Raw genomic sequence first — 19732 nt, 5'->3', positions numbered from 1 at the left:
CGTTTTCTCTCCCCTGGTTACACATATAACATTCCGATGGTATTCATGAAAGACACTTTTTAAGTCTGCATGATTGAAATCTCCCCAGCAATGAGAGCGCTGTCGGGGTGTGTGATAAGGCAATTGTTAATGCTGTCATGTATGTGTGTTAGCGCAAGCTTCGCATTAGCATCTGGGGGAATATACACCGCACAGATGTAAACAGCGGCAAACTCCCTCGGGAGATAGAATGGTCTGCATATTAGCAACATAAACTCTTTATCTGTGTTGCACAGTTCGTCCACCCTCACAGTCTGTGTGCACCAGTTGATGTTTATATAGACACACAATCCTCCGCCGATCTTCTTACCGGAGTTTGCGGTTCTGTCGGCTCGGTGGGTAGCCGCATCTGGGATGGTTCTTTTTAAAAAAAAATTTTTGTCATAACGAAATACAATCGTGTGCTTACGGACTATATCCCTGCAGACTGTATTGATCTATATTGATATATAATGTATATATTGTGTTTTTTATGTTGATTTAATAAAATTTAAAAAAATAAAAAATAAAAAATATATATATATATTTATATATATATATATATATATATATGTGTGTGTATTTTAATTTTTTTATTTCTTGTGCGGCCCGGTACCAATCGGTCCACGGACCGGTACCGGGCCGCGGCCCGGTGGTTGGGGACCACTGATGTAGACCACAAAGAAGTGCTTTAAATGCTTTAAATCATAACATTACCGCATAAATGGATGGTTTTGTAACATGCCAAAAAAACACAACCAGAAGATAAATAACCCTATCTTCCATCTCAAAAACCACAAGATAACAAGGTTCCATTAGGACCAGTTTCATTTAAACACAATTTTATACGATATATAAGTAGAGCGACCTTGGCCTGGAAAACGTTGAAGAACCCTGGTTTAGATAATAAATCGAATGTGCTTTGGTGTGAATTTTGCGCCACATTCACATTTTTGACTCCCTTTATTGGTACGCCTGGAAACATTTTGTTTTGGGCGGCTGTCTTTCTAGATGCAAATTAACTTCTTCACGCTCAGCCCTCTCAGGCTTACTGACCTTGGTTCTTTAACCTGCAAGCCAATTTGCTGGTGCGTAAGTTACGAGTAAACGGCAACATTTTTTCTAAAGTATCAGGATTTCTCTTTTGAAATTGTATACTCTTTAGATATACATCTTAAAGACATCACCATTATTTTTTTTCCCTGACATGGTCAAAAACAAACTTCATAGCATATCTCACCTAATCGGTGCATTGTGCTCATGCCACGGTTAAATGAAAATAATACTTTTTCCACATCTATATTCATGTGGTATGCCGAACACCGTTTGAATGAGAAGTTTACAATATTTCTCTGTAAATACGCTAACGTTACACAGATAACCACTTTTATACAAAATAGGCCACTGACAGTATGTGACTTACAGTTTTCTTTCAAGATTCAATATTTTTGTTATTGTCATAAATAGCAATGAGATCACATTACCTTACCAATAGACATTTGCAGATGTAGTGCAACTCCAAGTGTAATTATATATATAGGGCAGTGAATAAAAATGCACATCGTCAGTAGCAGCCGTAGGAAACAACATGGCATATTAACAGAACTACCATATTTGAGATAGTGAAAACGGTTTAAAATATGTGTTTTGTTTCGCAGCAAAGTCCTGTTCACACTTGCTGTATTTGTGCGAGATGGAACCTGATAAATCAGGTGGGTTTAGCAAGGAGATGTGAGCAGACCTTGTTGGTCAGTCTGACCTCCTGAGGATAAAAGCTTTTTGTCATTCTGGAGTTTCTGGCCTGGATTTACCTGTACCTCTGCTCAGAGGGCAGCAGGTATAACTGTCCATATGCTGGATGCGGGCAGTCTTATAAGATGCTTTGTGTTTTGCGCAGGCAGTGTTTGGTGGCACCATCTGGGAGATCAGTCCCAATTTTTTTTTCAGCTGTTTTCACCACCATGTAAATCACCTACTGTTTAGATTAGGTGCAGTTCGAGAACCTCACCTCTGCAGTGTACATAAAGAGTATGCCCAACTCTGTTTCAAAGTTGGTAGAAAACTTGGCGTCCTGTAGTCACGTGAGGGGCTTTTGACCAATCGGAGAGAAATAACAGGATCTCTTAAATGATTGATCAAAAGCCCCTCACATGACCACAGGGCGCCATGTTTGCGACCAACTTTGAAACCAAGTTGGGAATTACTCTCTCTATACACAGCTTTCTTCTATACACCAACAGACCATATGTCAGCACACTCTGTATTGCACAGTTGTAAAAAAATATATATTTGAGAGTTTGACTCTTTTCAGCTTCTGGGCATTTCCTAAAACCCTAGTGGTGTTCCTGTTCGAAGAAAGATTCCTCAACATTGTCAATTATTCACCCTCTCCACCACCTCTCCATATATGGTGAGAGGTAGATGGTCAGGATGAATTGAGTTGTGAAAGTCCACAATGATATCTTTTTTTTATATTAAGAGCCAGGTTGTGGTCTTCACACCACTCTGCCAGCAGTTAAACATTTCTCTGCTCTTTTCACTGCTGTTTATGAGGTCAAGCACGGACATTTCCAAATGTGATTATGTGGTTAGCTAGGAGGAAACAGTATAGTCATGTATCCATAGTGGGAGGAGAAAAGGACTGAGCACACAGCCCTGAGAGTCACCGGTATTGATGTAAAAAGTCCAGCATCCAGTTGTTAGGGGTTCAGACCATTACTTACAGATTTCATTTGTGGTTCAATAACGGCAAGTATTAATGTAGGGATAGCATTATCTTTCAGCAGCGTTAGCGACTAATCCAAATTTGCATCATTTTGATCGGGGAAAAGCAACTCTATTCATTTCTGCCTGGTTCTTGCATTTTTAGAAAAGCTAAACAAAGCCGAACAAACATTTTGTAGAAGCCGTTGCTTAACGTTCTAGCGCTAATGTCGGAGACTGCTGAGCAGCACAAAGCTTAAAGCAGAGAGAAAGAAGTAGAGGGCTGGCCGAGAGTTAGTTGCCCATATACGTACGTCCGGCACACATTGAGGTCAATGTGCTCCCACCAGTAAAAAACACAACGTTCAGATGCATCCAAATTTGCGTGCAAGCTCGCACTCAATTGCATGAATTTATGATTTGATTGTCGGTATTGTTTAACACGAGTATCCAACATTGTAACAACATTTAAAAGTTAGAAAAGAGGAAATTCATCATGGGTCCCCTTTAAATATTTTCCTATTAATTATATCTGTACTACTGCAATTGGCGTTTTACCAACTAAATTGTTTCAGTCTGCAATCTTGTCCCTGAGGTCCTTTAACAGCTCTTCAGTCTTGCTTGCTTGCTTTATTGGTCTATATCTTGTTTTATCCATCTCTTTACCATTTATAGTATTTTTTCACGGTGACTGACATGTGCAAACGCGCAGCAACAAACAAACGCTCCAAACACAGATACGACCCAAAATCAAAAACACAGAAACGTCAAACAAATGCATGACAGAAGTTAGTCAAGCTAACAGGGTGCCAATCTGAGGGATATGTTGGGTTTATTTCTAGTTTGGACCCCAAGATTCAGCGAATGTATTTACTAAATGTGAAAAAGCACAGAAAACACTGTCTTTAAATACATTCCCAGTATGGCAGGGAGGAGCAGCCAATGAGTCGGTCCTAAAGGAGAAAAGGAAAAATAAAGGGCACGGGCAAATACCTAATGGCTGGGACTCCACCTGGAGCAAAAAAACAGGGAAACAAACTGGCATATATGATAAATGGTTATACTTGTTGGCAACGACAGTGAAACCTGGAGAGGCGTGATTGGGAAGAATGGCCGCCCGGATCTGAACCCGAGTGGTGTTTTGTTATTGGACTTTTGTGCTCGTCACGGATTGTCAATAACAAACACCATGTTCAAACATAAAGGTGTCCATATGTGCACTTGGCACCAGGACACCCTAGGCCGCAGTTCCATGATCGACTTTGTAGTTGTGTCATCGGATTTGCGGTCTCATGTTTTGGACACTCGGGTGAAGAGAGGGGCGGAGCTTTCTACCGATCACCACCTGGTGGTGAGTTGGCTGCGATGGTGGGGGAAGATGCCGGACAGACCTGGCAGGCCCAAACGCATTGTGAGGGTTTGCTGGGAACGCCTGGCAGAGTCTCCTGTCAGAGAGAGTTTCAATTCCCACCTCCGGAAGAACTTTGAACATGTCCCGAGGGAGGCGCTGGACATTGAGTCCGAGTGGACGATGTTCCGTACCTCTGTTTTCGAGGCGGCCGATTGGAGCTGTGGCCGCAAGGTAGTTGGTGCCTGTCGTGGCGGTAATCCTAGAACCCGTTGGTGGACACCGGCGGTGAGGGATGCCGTCAAGCTGAAGAAGGAGTCCTATCGGGTTCTTTTGGCACATGGGACTCCTGACGCAGCAGACAGGTACCGACAGGCCAAGCGGTGTGCGGCTTCAGCGGTCGCGGAGGCAAAAACTCGGACATTGGAGGAGTTCGGTGAGGCCATGGAAAAAGACTTCCGGACGGCTTCGAAGCAATTCTGGACCACCATCCGCCGCCTCAGGAAGGGGAAGCAGTGCAGTGTCAACACCGTGTATGGTGGGGATGGTGCTCTGTTGACCTCGACTGCGGATGTTGTGGATCGGTGGAGAGAATACTTCGAAGACCTCCTCAATCCTACCAGCACGTCTTCCTATGAGGAAGCAGGGCCTGGGGAATCTGTGGTGGGCTCTCCTATTTCTGGGGCTGAGGTTGCCGAGGTAGTTAAAAAGCTCCTCGGTGGCAAGGCCCCGGGGGTGGATGAGATCCGCCCGGAGTTCCTTAAGGCTCTGGATGTTGTGGGGCTGTCTTGGTTGACAAGACTCTGCAACATCGCGTGGACATCGGGGGCGGTACCTCTGGATTGGCAGACCGGGGTGGTGGTTCCTCTCTTTAAGAAGGGGAACCGGAGGGTGTGTTCCAACTATTGTGGGATCACACTCCTCAGCCTTCCCGGTAAGGTCTATTCAGGTGTACTGGAGAGGAGGCTACGCCGGATAGTTGAACCTCGGATTCAGGAGGAACAGTGTGGTTTTCGTCCTGGTCGTGGAACTGTGGACCAGCTCTATACTCTCGGCAGGGTCCTTGAGGGTGCATGGGAGTTTGCCCAACCAGTCTACATGTGCTTTGTGGACTTGGAGAAGGCATTCGACCGTGTACTGTGGGGAGTGCTCAGAGAGTATGGGGTAACGGACTGTCTTATTGTGGCAGTTCGCTCCCTGTATAATCGGTGTCAGAGCTTGGTCCGCATTGCCGGCAGTAAGTCGGACACGTTTCCAGTGAGGGTTGGACTCCGCCAGGGCTGCCCTTTGTCACCGATTCTGTTCATAACCTTTATGGACAGAATGTCTAGGCGCAGTCAGGGCGTTGAGGGTATCTGGTTTGGTGGCTGCAGGATTAGGTCTCTGCTTTTTGCAGATGATGTGGTCCTGATGGCTTCATCTGGCCAAGATCTTCAGCTCTCACTGGATCGGTTCGCAGCCGAGTGTGAAGAGTGGATCGTGAGATCGACAGGCGGATCGGTGCGGCATCTTCAGTAATGCGGACGCTGTATCGATCCGTTGTGGTGAAGAAGGAGCTGAGCCAGAAGGCAAAGCTCTCGATTTACCGGTCGATCTACGTTCCCATCCTCACCTATGGTCATGAGCTTTGGGTCATGACCGAAAGGACAAGCGGCCGAAATGAGTTTCCTCCGCCGGGTGGCGGGGCTCTCCCTTAGAGATAGGGTGAGAAGCTCTGTCATCCGGGGGGAGCTCAAAGTAAAGCCGCTGCTCCTCCATATCGAGAGGAGCCAGATGAGGTGGTTCGGGCATCTGGTCAGGATGCCACCCGAACGCCTCCCTCGGGAGGTGTTTCGGGCACATCCGACCGGTAGGAGGCCACGGGGAAGACCCAGGATACGTTGGGAAGACTATGTCTCCCGGCTGGCCTGGGAACGCCTCGGGATCCCCCGGGAGGAGCTGGACGAAGTGGCTGGGGAGAGGGAAGTCTGGGCTTCCCTGCTTAGGCTGCTGCCCCCGCGACCCGACCTCGGATAAGCGGAAGAAGATGGATGGATGGATGGATGGATGGTTATACTTGTGTAGCACATTTCTACCTTTTTTTTAAGGAACTCAAAGCGCTTTGACACTATTTCCACTTTCACCCATTCACACACACATTCACACACTGATGGCGGGAGCAGGACCCATCAGGAGCAAGGGGGAAGTGTCTTGCTCAAGAACACAACGGACGTGACTAGGATGGTAGAAGTTGGGGATTGAACCAGTAACCCTCAGATTGTTGGCATGGCCACTCTCCCAACTTCGCTACGCCGTCCCCCCATAGCATAGTCACGAGGCCAGAATTAAGACAGAAGCTATTAACCAAAATTCAATAAAAAACTTACTGGCAGGAAGATGATGAGCCAACTTCCAGGTTAAGCAGGGTGTTGATTGGAGATCAGCAGGTGTGATTCGTAGGTCCGCCCATCGCTGAGAAATATAATACACAAAAAAAGATCAGAAGCAGCAGAAAACAAGCAACAAACGATCTGATGGCATGTATAGAGTGGCAGTATCACCCTGTCTTCAAGAAACGCCATCGAGCGGCTTACCTGACTTTTCGGGAAACATACGTTAAAAGTTAGACAGAAGAGAGGGATTGAGAAGCAAAGCTTGACAAACTCAAGAACGTACCAATACCATGTACTGGAATTCACTGCCCCTTCTCTTAACGTCCAGTTTACTACTGACCAGGAAAGCAGGATGACCATCAACCAGCTGAGGAGGAGACACTGTCTGGGGTTTGAACACAAACTACTACTGGCTGTGACTGGGGAAACACAGCTCCCTTTTGCATTTGCATTATGTTGTGTTTATTTGGTTTTGAATCATTTCTGTCTTTGGACGTTGCTAAGCGTTTGCAGAAATACTGAATATTGAGCACATAAAAGACCCACACCAAAATGGGGGCATGACTTCCATTTTCCCCCCACTTAACTGCATCAACTTGGTCATTGTTTCAGAATGAACAGGTTGGTTTTAATATCAATTTTGTAACTATAAGACTTCCCCACATTTATCACCTGCTTGCTTCCATTCCAGAGCCTTGTCCTGTGGACGGATGTTCCAACACTAGCTGTCCAGCTGGCCTGGTGAGGCACAAGTGTGCTCCCTGCCCACTGTCCTGTGCACACATCAGCAGCGGGACGACCTGTGATTCCAAAGCACCGTGCTTCTCAGGTCACTCCAAAAAGGCATTCGGGAGATAACTTATTTGATGACAAATTTCATTTCATTTAACACAATCTACTGTAATGTGCAAGTGCAACTCAATAAATAGTATGCAGACACAAACTAAACAAATGGAATTAATGTACTTATCCACTTTGATTCTAATAGACTTATATGTGTACCTGTATTTCTGTAGGTTGCTGGTGCCCAGAAGGCCAGGTAATGAGCCACACACAAAAGTGTGTGATACCAGAGGAGTGTGTGTGTGAAGTGGCAGGTGTGCGCTACAGACCAGGCCAGCAGATGAAGGTGGACTGTGAGATTTGTGTTTGTGAAAAAGGAAGACCTCAAAGATGCAAGCCCAACCCAGACTGCTCTGGTGAGTTCTACAATGTCAAGATCAACATGGATGTCTGAATTTAACATCATGCCTGCACCTTAGTGCACTGTGGATGGTCTTCATGGTCTGAGTGGGGGGAATGTTTGGGACCCTGTGGGGTTCAAAGTGTCCAGTGGTCGTTCCGGAGTCCAAACAACCCCACCAACAATGGAGATGGGAAAACATGTAGAGGAATCTACCGGAAAGCACGTCGGTATGTAGCCTTATTTTATATTGAATCTATTTTGACGTCTCTTTTGATGCTTGCAGTAGAGACGCTTTTTCTGTCAGGCTTAGATTACAGTAAATTCTCATGGCTCCATAATTCATAACCCGCAAAGCAGAGGTGGGCAACCTATTTTTGAGGAATTTAAGTCCTGTGGGAGCCACTGGAGAGTATATTGTACTGATGTTCCTTCAAATCATAATAGTACTAGTCATACAAAATTAAGATTTGTTTTTAATCCATTATTGATTACACCCAATTTAAATCAAAGCTTTCATACAATGTTCAAGTGTTTATTGTATTTACTATGAGTCCTTGATCATCTTACCTTTGACAAGGCTGTTATGTACAAAGTTACAGTTCTTATCAGAAATCGATTTTGCATTTTTGGCAAACATACGATCTTGTCACTCTCGCATGCGTTTTTCTTCCGTATTTGTGTGCCCTCAGATGCCAGACTGAGCCCTGTGATGAGTGCGAGTACCAGGGTCAGTCCCATGCTGTAGGAGACAGGTGGAGGTCCGATTATTGCCACCTGTGTCATTGCCTGCCGAACCTCACGGTGCAGTGCTCCCCCTACTGCCCATATGCTGACACTGGATGCCCACAGGTTGGAAAAGGCTTGTTAATCTGAAAGTCCTCCTGTGTCCAAGAACCGTCTGCTTGTAAACATCCATCCATCCATTTTCTACCGCTTGTCCCTCTCGGGGTCGCGGGAGGTGCTGGAGCCTATCACAGCTGCATTCGGGCGGAAGGCGGTGTACACATGGACAACAATATAGAAATATCAAAATATCGATAGACGTATCAACAATGTAACAGTATAAGCAACTAGAGGGATGTAAGGATTAACGGTATGAATCATAAATTGCGGTAAAACTACATATGGTTATCAGTACCGGCCGTTTTATATTAAAATACTAAAAACAAAAAAAACATGCTTGACAACTATGATCATTTCCAACCCGGTTGGTGCTATAGCTTGCTTTCTAGCTTAAATTCCAATAATAATACAAGACACACTAACGTCTTTGTATTGTGTGTCTATTCATTAAATATACTTTTCAAACTAAAACTTAGTTAAAATATTTCAGTGTTTGTATAAGTACTTTTTGAGTACATTCAATAATCCCGCGAAAATGATAACCGAGATCATTTTGGTCGTACTAACCATGATATTCAATTTTCATACCGTTACATCACTATAAATAGCACAACAAACATAAATATTAGATAAATAAGCATAGAATAGAACTGAAAATATTAATTGCATCACGATAGAATCACTCCAATACTTGTTATCAGTACCATCAGATATTGGGTTTCACTATGTAAAGCGCTTTGAGTCACTAGAGAAAAGCGCTATATAAATATAATTCACTTCACACTTCACTACCATCGATATTGGAATAGATCTGCCCATCCATCCATCCATTTTCTACCGTTTGTCCCTTTCGGGGTCGCGGCGGGTGCTGGAGTCTATCTCAGCTGCATTCGGGCGGAAGGCGGGGTACACCCCAGTCGCCACCTCATCGCAGGGCCAACACAGATAGACAGACAACATTCACACTCACATTCAACCTCTATTAAACATGTGAGAGCTCGCTTATATAATTTTTTCTTCTTTTTTTACCATTAAAGTTCATTTTAAATTATTTGCATTTTGCAACTATTTTGACTGTATTTATCCAATGACTATAGAAAAATATCAATATCATCTTTTCACCTAACATTACTATGGACAGTCTTTTACAATTGCAAATATACAAATTAGACACTACATTGGAATTATTTTGAATAAATATATGTTCTTTGATCAATTCTAAGTACATTTGTGGTATTCATTATTTTCAAATAAGTAATACATGTAGCATGAACAATACATTGTACTGTATTTGTAACATAATCACACATATTTGACTGTAATTAGTAGTATAATAAAAACCATCATGATTATTTTACTTTAAATTAAGGCTGTCAAAGTAACGGGATAATAACAAGTTAACACCAAATGTGATTTTTCAAAATTATGTGCGGTCAATATGGGCGCTTTGGCCGTGTGGGAAAAGGCTGCGGCACAAGTGGGAGCAAACACCGAGCAGGAATGGACAAAAATAAGTGCACAGTGAATGCAAGGCTAGCAACAAAGCTCGCAGGTGGCCCAATTGCCAAATGGGTGTCAATACACCTAATTCTGATTTTTTTTTACTGTCATTGTAGTTTTTAAAGTAAGCCTGTGGCAGAAATGGATACCATGTGTGAGAGAGTATGTTTGTTTGTGTCTAAAATAGTGTGTGTGTCTTTTAAAGAGTGTTTGTGTCCATTTTGTGTTAAGTTGTTTAACAAAGAATAATGTTTATACAACAAACATTTGCACAATATTTAAAATGATCTGTTCAAAGAACACTTATGATCTATATAATCTATTTCAGATTATTGCAATTAATTATGAGTTAACTCCAGACAAAATGTGATTAATCAAGATTAAATATTTTAATCCTTTGACAGCTCTACATTAAACACAAATGGGTCTCAATTCTAATGTACTTTCAAATACAGATACAACAACATATAAACCATATACATGTGTTTTTTTTATCTTGATTATTCCTTTGTCTGCTAACAATAGCATCCTTAATTGCACTAATGTGTGTTTGTGTAGGGCCACATTCTAGTGCCTGGAGAGGAAGACACATGTTGCTACTGTCAAGGTAAAGTTGGTATTTCGGCTTCTCCTAGTATTTGTTGCTAACATAGTGGTACCTCCGTTTTCATTAGTAATCTCTTCGGACAAAAACTGAGATGGTATACAAAAACATGGGGAACAATTTAATTGAACATTTTAATATTTTGAAAGTATGGCGTACAAAAACGGGAGTACTACTCCACTGTACATTGAAAAAATAAATATGCATACTATATATAGTATATATTGCTGAACACAGTATTTTCTTCATTAATCTTCAATTATAAACCACAGAAAACAATGAAACTTCTGCAGTGACAATAATTCCATACACAACAACCTTCAAGCCAGGAGAAGGCGTCACCCCTCTCATTCCCACCTACCCACTGCCTTCTGGTGGTCAGTAACTTCTTCACACCATGTAGTTTTTGCAGAATATTGTACTTGGGTGAATTTCCAATAATTCCCTTTTCATATTATTTTCCAGATGAGTGCTGGTCTCCTTTGGGTGTTCAGTTTCTGCCGCCCTCCAGCTTCCAGGCTTCCTCTCAGCAACCTGGTCACCCCCCTGAGGCAGCTCGCCTCCACGGCTGGGACCCTCACAGTGACCTCCAGGTACTCTACTGTATAATAGTAACTGAAAAGATGAAAACACCTCTCATATACATTTAATAAAACTTGAGCAAGAATCATAAAAACTGATGGTCTTTTCACACATTGTTTATTTGATGAATGTAGGTGTGGCTAGAAATAAAGTTCAAGTAATTCTTTAAATATCACATGTGTTGCTCAACAGTACTCAAATATCTATCTGATCATACCGCACAAAAATACTCGCTGGCGCAAATATGAAATCATGTTCTCTTTGAATTACCTTGTCATTGATTTTTTTTTGTCACAAACCTTTGATATTAGATGATTTATGGGTATTGTTTATGTGGTTCATTTGCAGGGCTGGAGTCCAGAACCAGAAGAGTACAAAGATCTACCTCAGAGGAGCCCTGAGGGTCACAGTGGCAGCAGGCAAAGTCCTTATATCCACATTGACTTGCTGAAACAATACAACATCACTGGTACACATTTATATAGTGCATGTATATATATAACATTCATACAATAATATAATACCCCCAAATGGCAAATAATGGGTGCACCTTCTTATAAAAAGCCTGTTTGATATTCTAATCCAGGGTGTCCAAACCTTTTCAATTGAGGGCCACATACTGAAGAAACAAAGGATACAGCAGTCATTTTGATTTTAATAGATACAATAGGCCTATATAGATTTTTTAAAAGAAAAAGCTTTTTTGTTATTTGTGTCCACGTTTTTCTAGTTACATTACACTTTTTTGCTCTTTTATTCCACTTTTCATGTTTTCTTAGTAGTATTTCAAGAATGTGCCATAGGCCGTTAAAAAAATTAGCTGTGAGCCGCAAATGGCCTCTGGGTCACTTGTTCTAACACCTACAATATATCTCACCATCTTTTCTTCCAACCAGAATGAAAAGTCAGATTATTGGTCGTTCAAAGACAGGATTTGCATCTAGGCATCAGTTAGCTACTTGATGCCATTGTTGGGTCAGTTTTTCCAGAATCGCGTACAAAACAAGTATGGCCGACTCGGTTTCAGACTATCTCCTAATTCAGACCTGGGCAAAATACGCTGCCCATTAAGATTTTCAATCTGGCCCGCCGGACGTTCTACATAATTTTTTATAGACCTTTAACATCAAAACTGTATATATATATATATATATATATATATATATATATATATATATATATATATATATATATATATATATATATATATATATATATATATATATATATATTAAGGCTGCAGCTAACGATTATTTTTCTATCGATTAATCTATAGATTATTTTTTTCGATTAATCGGTTAATCTATAGATTATTTTTTCGATTAATCTATAGATTATTTTTCCTTTTATTTAAAATGAAGATGAAAAAATAAATTTAGGCCAGTTTTTTCAAAAGGCATGACTTATTTACAAAAAAAAAAGTATGGCCACTCAGTCAACATTGACAACAACATGACAAAATATTCTGTAACAATGTAAACATTTAAAACTTTTAACATTTAACAAAATTAAAAGTAGCTTATTTGCTTTTTAATGTGCAAATATAAAAGTAAACATCCAGTGCAAATCTTAATATTCTGCAATAGTATAAGCATTTCAAAAGTAAAAGTATTGCTTATTTTGCTTTAAAATGTACAAAAATAAAGATAAACATCCAATACAAAAAAGTGCAAAACGAAATATTCTGTAACAGTGTAAACATTTCAACAAAAGTAAAAGTATTGCTTATTTTGCTTAATAACACAACAATGATAGTATGATTAAAGTGAAAGTTAATTGTTCGTTTGTACATAGTATATGTAACGGTTAATGTTGTAAAAGGTATTTGCACAACTAATTAACGTTAGCGTCTTTGTAAACACTGAACAGGCACGCCAAACGCGCCTCTCAGAGCGAAACGGTGTTTTAGTTTATGAATTTACAACGCAGATACAAATGACACATTCATGTTTTTGTGTAATGATGACAACGTATACTCACGCGGACGATTGACTAGTTGATGGTGATGGCAAGAACGCTGTCGGGTGTTTTCTTTTCAAATGTTCGTTCATAGCCGTTGTGCTGCTATGATAGGCCATTTCCGCTCGACACAGTGTGCATACAACAACTGTCAAGTGTTTTGCTTTTTTCGCTGTGCTTATCCCACACTTGAAGGGATGTACCAATGCTAAATGTGGCTTCTGGATTTCACTCAAAAGACCAGACCGTAGTTACTTTTTCCTATTATTTTCCTTTAGTTTGCAACAGTTTTTCCAACGAAGAAACAGCTTCTTTTTTCTTCCATCCATCCATTTTCTACCGCTTATTCCCTTTTGGGGTCGCGGGGGGCGCTGGAGCCTATCTCAGCTACAATCGGGCGGAAGGCGGGGTACACCCTGGACAAGTCGCCACCTCACCTTCTTTTTTCTTCTTTAGTCATTTTAGCAGTCTTTAGCAGTGTTAGTAGACTTTAGTAGACTTTAGTTTCTTTAGCTGTCATTAGCTGTCTTTAGTAGCCTTTAGTAGCCTTTAGCTTCTTTAGTAGCCTTTAGCTTCTTTAGTAGGTGAAAAACCTTTAAGGACAAAACACCACAAGATTAACATGCTGTAAAAAATCCATCAATTATCAATCCCATAATTTACAATTATTAATTAGGCAATCAAACTCTTAACCATTAAACAAGTGCAAGAAAATGGACACATCTTTTCCCTTTAAGTTAAAACAGATTTTAAATAAATTGTGTCAACATAAATGCACCAAGATACATATAAAATACATTTAAACCCAGAAACACAATAGATAAATGCAGCAGAAAACAAAATATGCAAATACATAAATACCTAACCAATTAACCACCTATTTAGATACATATTTAAAATCCATATTCAATATAAATATATTATTAAATTAGCAGTGAAACACTCAATCTTAAACGCTGTCTACTGGTAGAAAAATGCCCCTTTTTCTATGCCCTCACCAGCAGCCAATGATCCAACACAGTTAAATCCAACACTTTAAGTTGAGCGACTTCACCCTCCTGATGAAGCAAACTGCTCCAACATTTATCAATCTAAGCAAAGAATATCAACACTTCCTTACTAAACAACAGTTACACAAAACACCGTGTGTATTTAGCCTCCAGACTAAGCACGCTACATGCACTCAACCCCCCCCACCCCCCCCCCCCTGCACCCCCCATCTCACCAGCGCAACAGACAACTAAAGTGCAATCTTACCGGCTGTCCGTTCAGCTATTGGTTTTTGTGCACTTTTGGCACAACTCTGGGTTTTCTGTAACGAACTAAACCTTTTTCCACTCTGCGCTGGCGTCTTTTGTACTCCTTGATTTGACACAGCGGTCTAATTACCGGGCTCGCGCACCAGCAGATGAGACGGGAGCGCGCCGCGTTATACCTGCGCGTGAACGTAAACTGATCGGTTCTGATCATATAAGCCGACTGGCCGAAATAATGCCCAATTATATACATTTCCTGGGGTTGCCTAGGTGAATAGGGATGCGGATGTGCTCTAAGATAAAATATAATTTTATTAAGTGGGGTTTTGCTGGTTGCTCAGCAGCCACGGTTGCGAGCTCGCGCTTCAGCTGACGAGACAGCTGTTCGCCGCTACAACATTATTAGGCCGTTTATTGAAATACTCCCACACTTTTGACGACTTTTGGCGTGCTTTTTTCCCCTCGCTCGCACCGCTCGCATCGTCTGCTTTGCGCTCAGCCATGACGGTAGTGTGACGTAAATATGCGACGCATCGACGCACTAAAACGGCGTCGACGTATTTACGTAACCGATGACGTCGACTACGTCGACGCGTCGTTTCAGCCTTAATATATATATATATATATATATATATGTGATCTGCTGTACTTCACTTGCATATGATACATTGCACATGCATTTTTACATTTTACTAACCACATCTATGATAGTTAAATCGCCTTCTGTTTTTTTCTGCAGGTGTCCTAACGCAGGGCGGTGGAGTGTTTGGAACATACGTGTCTAGTTTCTACCTCCAGTTCAGCCAAGACGGAAGACAGTGGTACACTTACAAAGAGCTTGTCACGGACGCATGGCCCAGAGCGAAGGTTTGACACTCGTGTTTAACGAGTACGATTTTTTTATTTAAAATCACAGTATGTTGCCAGCGTCCCTGCTGTTGTCCCCGCAGGTCTTTCATGGTAACTACAACGACGGAGGCGTTGCTGAGATCAGACTGGACAGGATGGTGTCGGCTCAGTTTGTCCGCCTGCTGCCACACGACTTCAATAATGGAATTTATCTTCGTCTTGAGATTATGGGATGTGAAGATGGTTAGTATCTTAGGGGGGCTTTTTTCCTGTTTTTATGCGAAAATATACATAGATATATGGCATATAAATACATAATAATGCAGGGGTGTCCAAGAATGTCAATATGTTTTATTGTAATTTTTTTTTAATATTAATCACTTAAAACTACTCTAGTGTAGATCAAGATGTGCTAAGCCAGGGGTGTGCTAATTGTGGCCATTTCTTACGCTTGGCATATTTTGGAATTGTAATTAGTAATTTTTAACAAGACATATGATAAGATATTACACTAACAGCAATTGTTGTTCACCTATACCACAAAGGTTAAGATTTTGATGTTTTTTTCAGATAGCTTAGCTCACTTTTTGACAATCTTTTAAAGAGTCTAGAAAAGCACTCTATTATTATTTTTACGTATCTATTATTATTATTTTTTATTTTTTTTTTTTTACATGAGTTACTTTAAAAAAGTAATCTGAATACTGATTACTCCTTTAAAACCATACTTTGCTGATTACCTAATACTAAAAGTAACTAGGTTAGATTACACATTGCTTTATTAGTTACATTTTGTCACCAGCACAGTGTACAACAAACCTTGATATTGTTACATTTCAAAATAATGATTATATTTTTAGTGAGCTATGCCCATCTCTCTCTTTCCTTCATAGTTTGTTTAGGCTGTGTTGCTTTCTTCTTAATATGTTTTACATCGTAGGTGCAATACATGTTTTTGCTAAAGAAAATGACAAAAATAGTAACACAGAGTGACTTGGGTAAGCAACTAAAAGATTATTTGTTAACAAAAGAAAGTGGTCATATTAGGTCATATTACTGTTATTGCCCACGACATATTCTACAGACAAAATAAACACATAAGTTAGAACATAACATGTAAAAAAACAAAAAAATGGGTCCTGAAAACCAAAATGGCCTGTGCATCATACTAGATTTGGTCTTTGATCATTTTAGTATGTCCGGTCATGATGAAAATGTGTACACTTTTTTTGCAAGATGTATGTTTTTGAGTGTGCTGAAGCGAGCAAGTAAGAACAGTTCTGGACATCATGAAGCAGTATATGTCCTGGGCCCCCTGGATAGTTAACAAGTTATGATGTCAATGTTTGGTGGGGCCTTTTAGTGGCCATGGGACAATTAGCAGATGCGTTTGTCCGCATATCCAGTAGGAACCCCCGTAGAAGTAAGAGACAGTAGGAAAAGAAGGACTTTGCCTTGGACTTAGGGCTGGGCGATATGGCCTTTTTTTAATATCTCGATATTTTTAGGCCATGTCACGATACACAATATATATCTCGATATTTTGCCTTAGCCTTGAGGCATATAATCACACCAGTATGATGATTCTATGTGTCTACAATAAAACATTCTTGTTCATACTGCATTAATATATGCTAATTTGAAACTTTCATGCAGAGAGGGAAATCACAACTAAGTCAATTTACCAAAACTGTATTTATTAAACAGTTATTAAGCAGTGGCACAAACATTCATGTCATTTCAAAACAGAAAGTGCAAGATTGTCAGAGACATTTTAAAACAAGCTATGAGTGCACTTTTGTGCATGATGTCACTAAGATGACATATCAAAACAACACTAAATTAAAGTGCACTTTTTGTACAGAACACCATTACAATAGTTTAAAACAAATAAAGTGCTTTTTTGTGCATGATGTCACACAAGCAATTTCAATAACTGTCAAATAAAAATGAGCTGCATAATAGGAAATCAAATAGTGTATGTCCTTCGCTATGTGGTAGGTTCCTGCGGACGTTATCTCCTTCTGTTGTTGACTATTTTTTTCATACGGTGTTGATGTGGAAATGGTTGCTCGGCATTTTGTTGGTGTGGCACCGAACGGAGATGTTGACATGCAGAGTTTCAAGCACTCTTCATTCTCTAGCGGGTGACTTTTCAAATGATGCTATATATTAGCAGTAATGCTACTTTTTGTAGCAACGCTTTTGCCCCACACTTGACAAATTACGGTTGTCTGTTCGACATATTCCCGCTTGAAGCCAAACCATCGCCAGACGATGTTTTTCTTGGGAATGAATTCTTCCTTCATTTGTTACCAGATTCGCACCTTCTTTCTCTCGTATTACCACTCGCACCACAGCTAACGTTACCCATGCCGCTACCTCTCTGCTCCGCGAGGACGCATACGTATGTGACGTATGTAAGAAGGTGCGCTTGTTTATTGAGAAGGAGAGATAAGAAAGAGTGAGAAACGCCTGTAGTGTAATGCCCGCAGCTAAAAGCAACTGCGTGAGAACGTATACTCGAATATCACGATATAGTCATTTTCTATATCCCACAGAGACAAACCCGCGATATATCGAGTATATTGATATATCGCCCTGCCCTACTTGGACTACCTAAATACTTAAGTCTACACTGACTGTGTTCCTTTCTCTTTTAGGTCACTACTGGGCAACCTTACCTTCACCAAGTGTCTTGCCAGCAGGTAGCTGCGGAGAAAAAGAGCTCCAGTGTAAAAATGGTGGCTGTGTGCCAGCAGGCCCTTCAGGAGTCATCTGTGACGGCGTCGACGATTGTGGTGACGGATCAGATGAGATGTACTGTGGTGAGATTTTCTACTCTTTACCTCGCTTAATGCGACTGTGAATCTTATGCGTTTAGCAATGTATGCACAAACATGATCGTATACACACCACCCCATTATGTTAACCAACTCATTAAGTTTAGTTTTTTTCCTATTGCCAAAAAGTACTCGCTTAAGTCGATGTCAACATTCATGGTCAACCACTTATATTGACATAAATAGTGAGGCTCAAGGAGGTAATTTCTATGAAAAATGTTCAGTTCACGTTGACATTGTTAACTTCATCCTTATCGTTTAGCAGCAACATAACTACTGTCTCATTACACAACATCAAAACCCTGCTCAGTGGAAAGTAACCTTCAAAATAAAAGTCTGGCAGCGGATTCTCCCACAGCATAACAGAATGCATCTATTTATTTATGTTTTTAATATAACACCGGAAGAAGACAAATGTGTGCTGTAGGGAAGGGATTCATATGGCTCCATTCGGAACTTGCATGCGAATAAGGTGGGGGGTTAATCATCTTATAATGCAGTCTGCTGAAAATGATAAAAATTGCCTCACTACATACCATCTGACACTGTGGTCAAAGTTGGAATTGCCACAAAACACATTTTAATACAGCAAACTCTCTACTGCCGTCAGGCAACTAAAGTGGGTAGTGCATCCCCTAATTTGTCACGTTTCATGTGTCAGGTAAACTGCGACGAATGGGGCCATATGAATCTCCGTCCCACACTGTATGAGAACTTTGTCATTGTAGCCAAAACATACAACTAGCAGAGCAGCATAATTAGATAAGCATATACAATGGAATATGAAAACACATGAAGAATGTAAATAAAGATATGCATAAATGGTAAAAAAAAAAAAAATATGTCAACAAACAAAAATGCTTTATCGTAATCCATTCTCCTCATCTCTCTGACGAAAAATCCAAATGTCCAAGCGATGAATTATTTGCGTTTTGATTTGGTTATATCGACCCCCACTTACAGGAGGCATGTGGACAAAGAGTGGTTCCACAGTGGATGACTTTTATTCAGCATGCATTTGACCTGATTGCAGGCACACAACCTTACCCAACTCCCAGCAGTCCTTACAGATGCCCCAGCAGTCAGTACACATGCCTCCCACCAGGGGGCTGCATTGACCCAGGAAAACTTTGTGATGGCACTCCCCACTGTCCCCAAGGAGATGACGAAACTGGCTGTCATGTGCATGAAAACATCACCACCCAGTCTGACAGGTGAGGGCATCACTAAAGTAAATTCACCTTCAGTATGAAAGTTTGCTGATGTACTGTACAAGTATATTCATACATATACAATATAAGAGTATTAATACATGTACTGTACATTATAAAGTGTATTCATACATTCATCTATATATATGCTATATGTTCAGACCACACACACCCACTCCAGCCCCCATTAGGACTCCTTCCAGACCTACTGTTACACGTTCTCCATTAACACCTACAGTAAGTATTCTTACCAAAATGTAATATTTTGTGTTGCCTGCTCACAATACATACAGTATGTATATTGCATCATATGTGTGTCATATTCCTGAAAAAAACGTAGTAGGGTATTAATGTAATATTTAAAGGGTTGTGAACTGCTTTAATCTCAGATAAAGTGTGTGTAACAATTTATTTCATAATAAATACCCATCAATTTGGTAGAAAAATAATTCCTTTAG

The 19732-nt window shown here is 40.7% G+C and overlaps 1 protein-coding gene across 1 annotated transcript in view; it reads left to right on the top strand.

Moving 5' to 3' along the window:
* Positions 1-19732, top strand: part of sspo (SCO-spondin) — a 302516-nt gene that overhangs the window by 97772 nt on the left and 185012 nt on the right. The window contains exons 32-44 of the mRNA XM_061964637.2: positions 7133-7270; positions 7458-7640; positions 7704-7854; positions 8317-8476; positions 10529-10577; positions 10847-10951; positions 11040-11167; positions 11505-11625; positions 15111-15238; positions 15322-15463; positions 17884-18048; positions 19097-19277; positions 19436-19511. Of these exons, the coding sequence (XP_061820621.2) occupies positions 7133-7270; positions 7458-7640; positions 7704-7854; positions 8317-8476; positions 10529-10577; positions 10847-10951; positions 11040-11167; positions 11505-11625; positions 15111-15238; positions 15322-15463; positions 17884-18048; positions 19097-19277; positions 19436-19511 (1727 nt within the window). The remainder of the gene's footprint in view (positions 1-7132; positions 7271-7457; positions 7641-7703; positions 7855-8316; positions 8477-10528; positions 10578-10846; positions 10952-11039; positions 11168-11504; positions 11626-15110; positions 15239-15321; positions 15464-17883; positions 18049-19096; positions 19278-19435; positions 19512-19732) is intronic.

This window comes from Nerophis lumbriciformis, linkage group LG07, assembly GCF_033978685.3.
Source record: "Nerophis lumbriciformis linkage group LG07, RoL_Nlum_v2.1, whole genome shotgun sequence".
NCBI classification, from domain to species: domain Eukaryota; kingdom Metazoa; phylum Chordata; class Actinopteri; order Syngnathiformes; family Syngnathidae; genus Nerophis; species Nerophis lumbriciformis.
The sequence above is the reverse complement of the archived record's forward strand: the minus strand, read 5'-3'. Positions and strand labels throughout refer to the sequence as shown.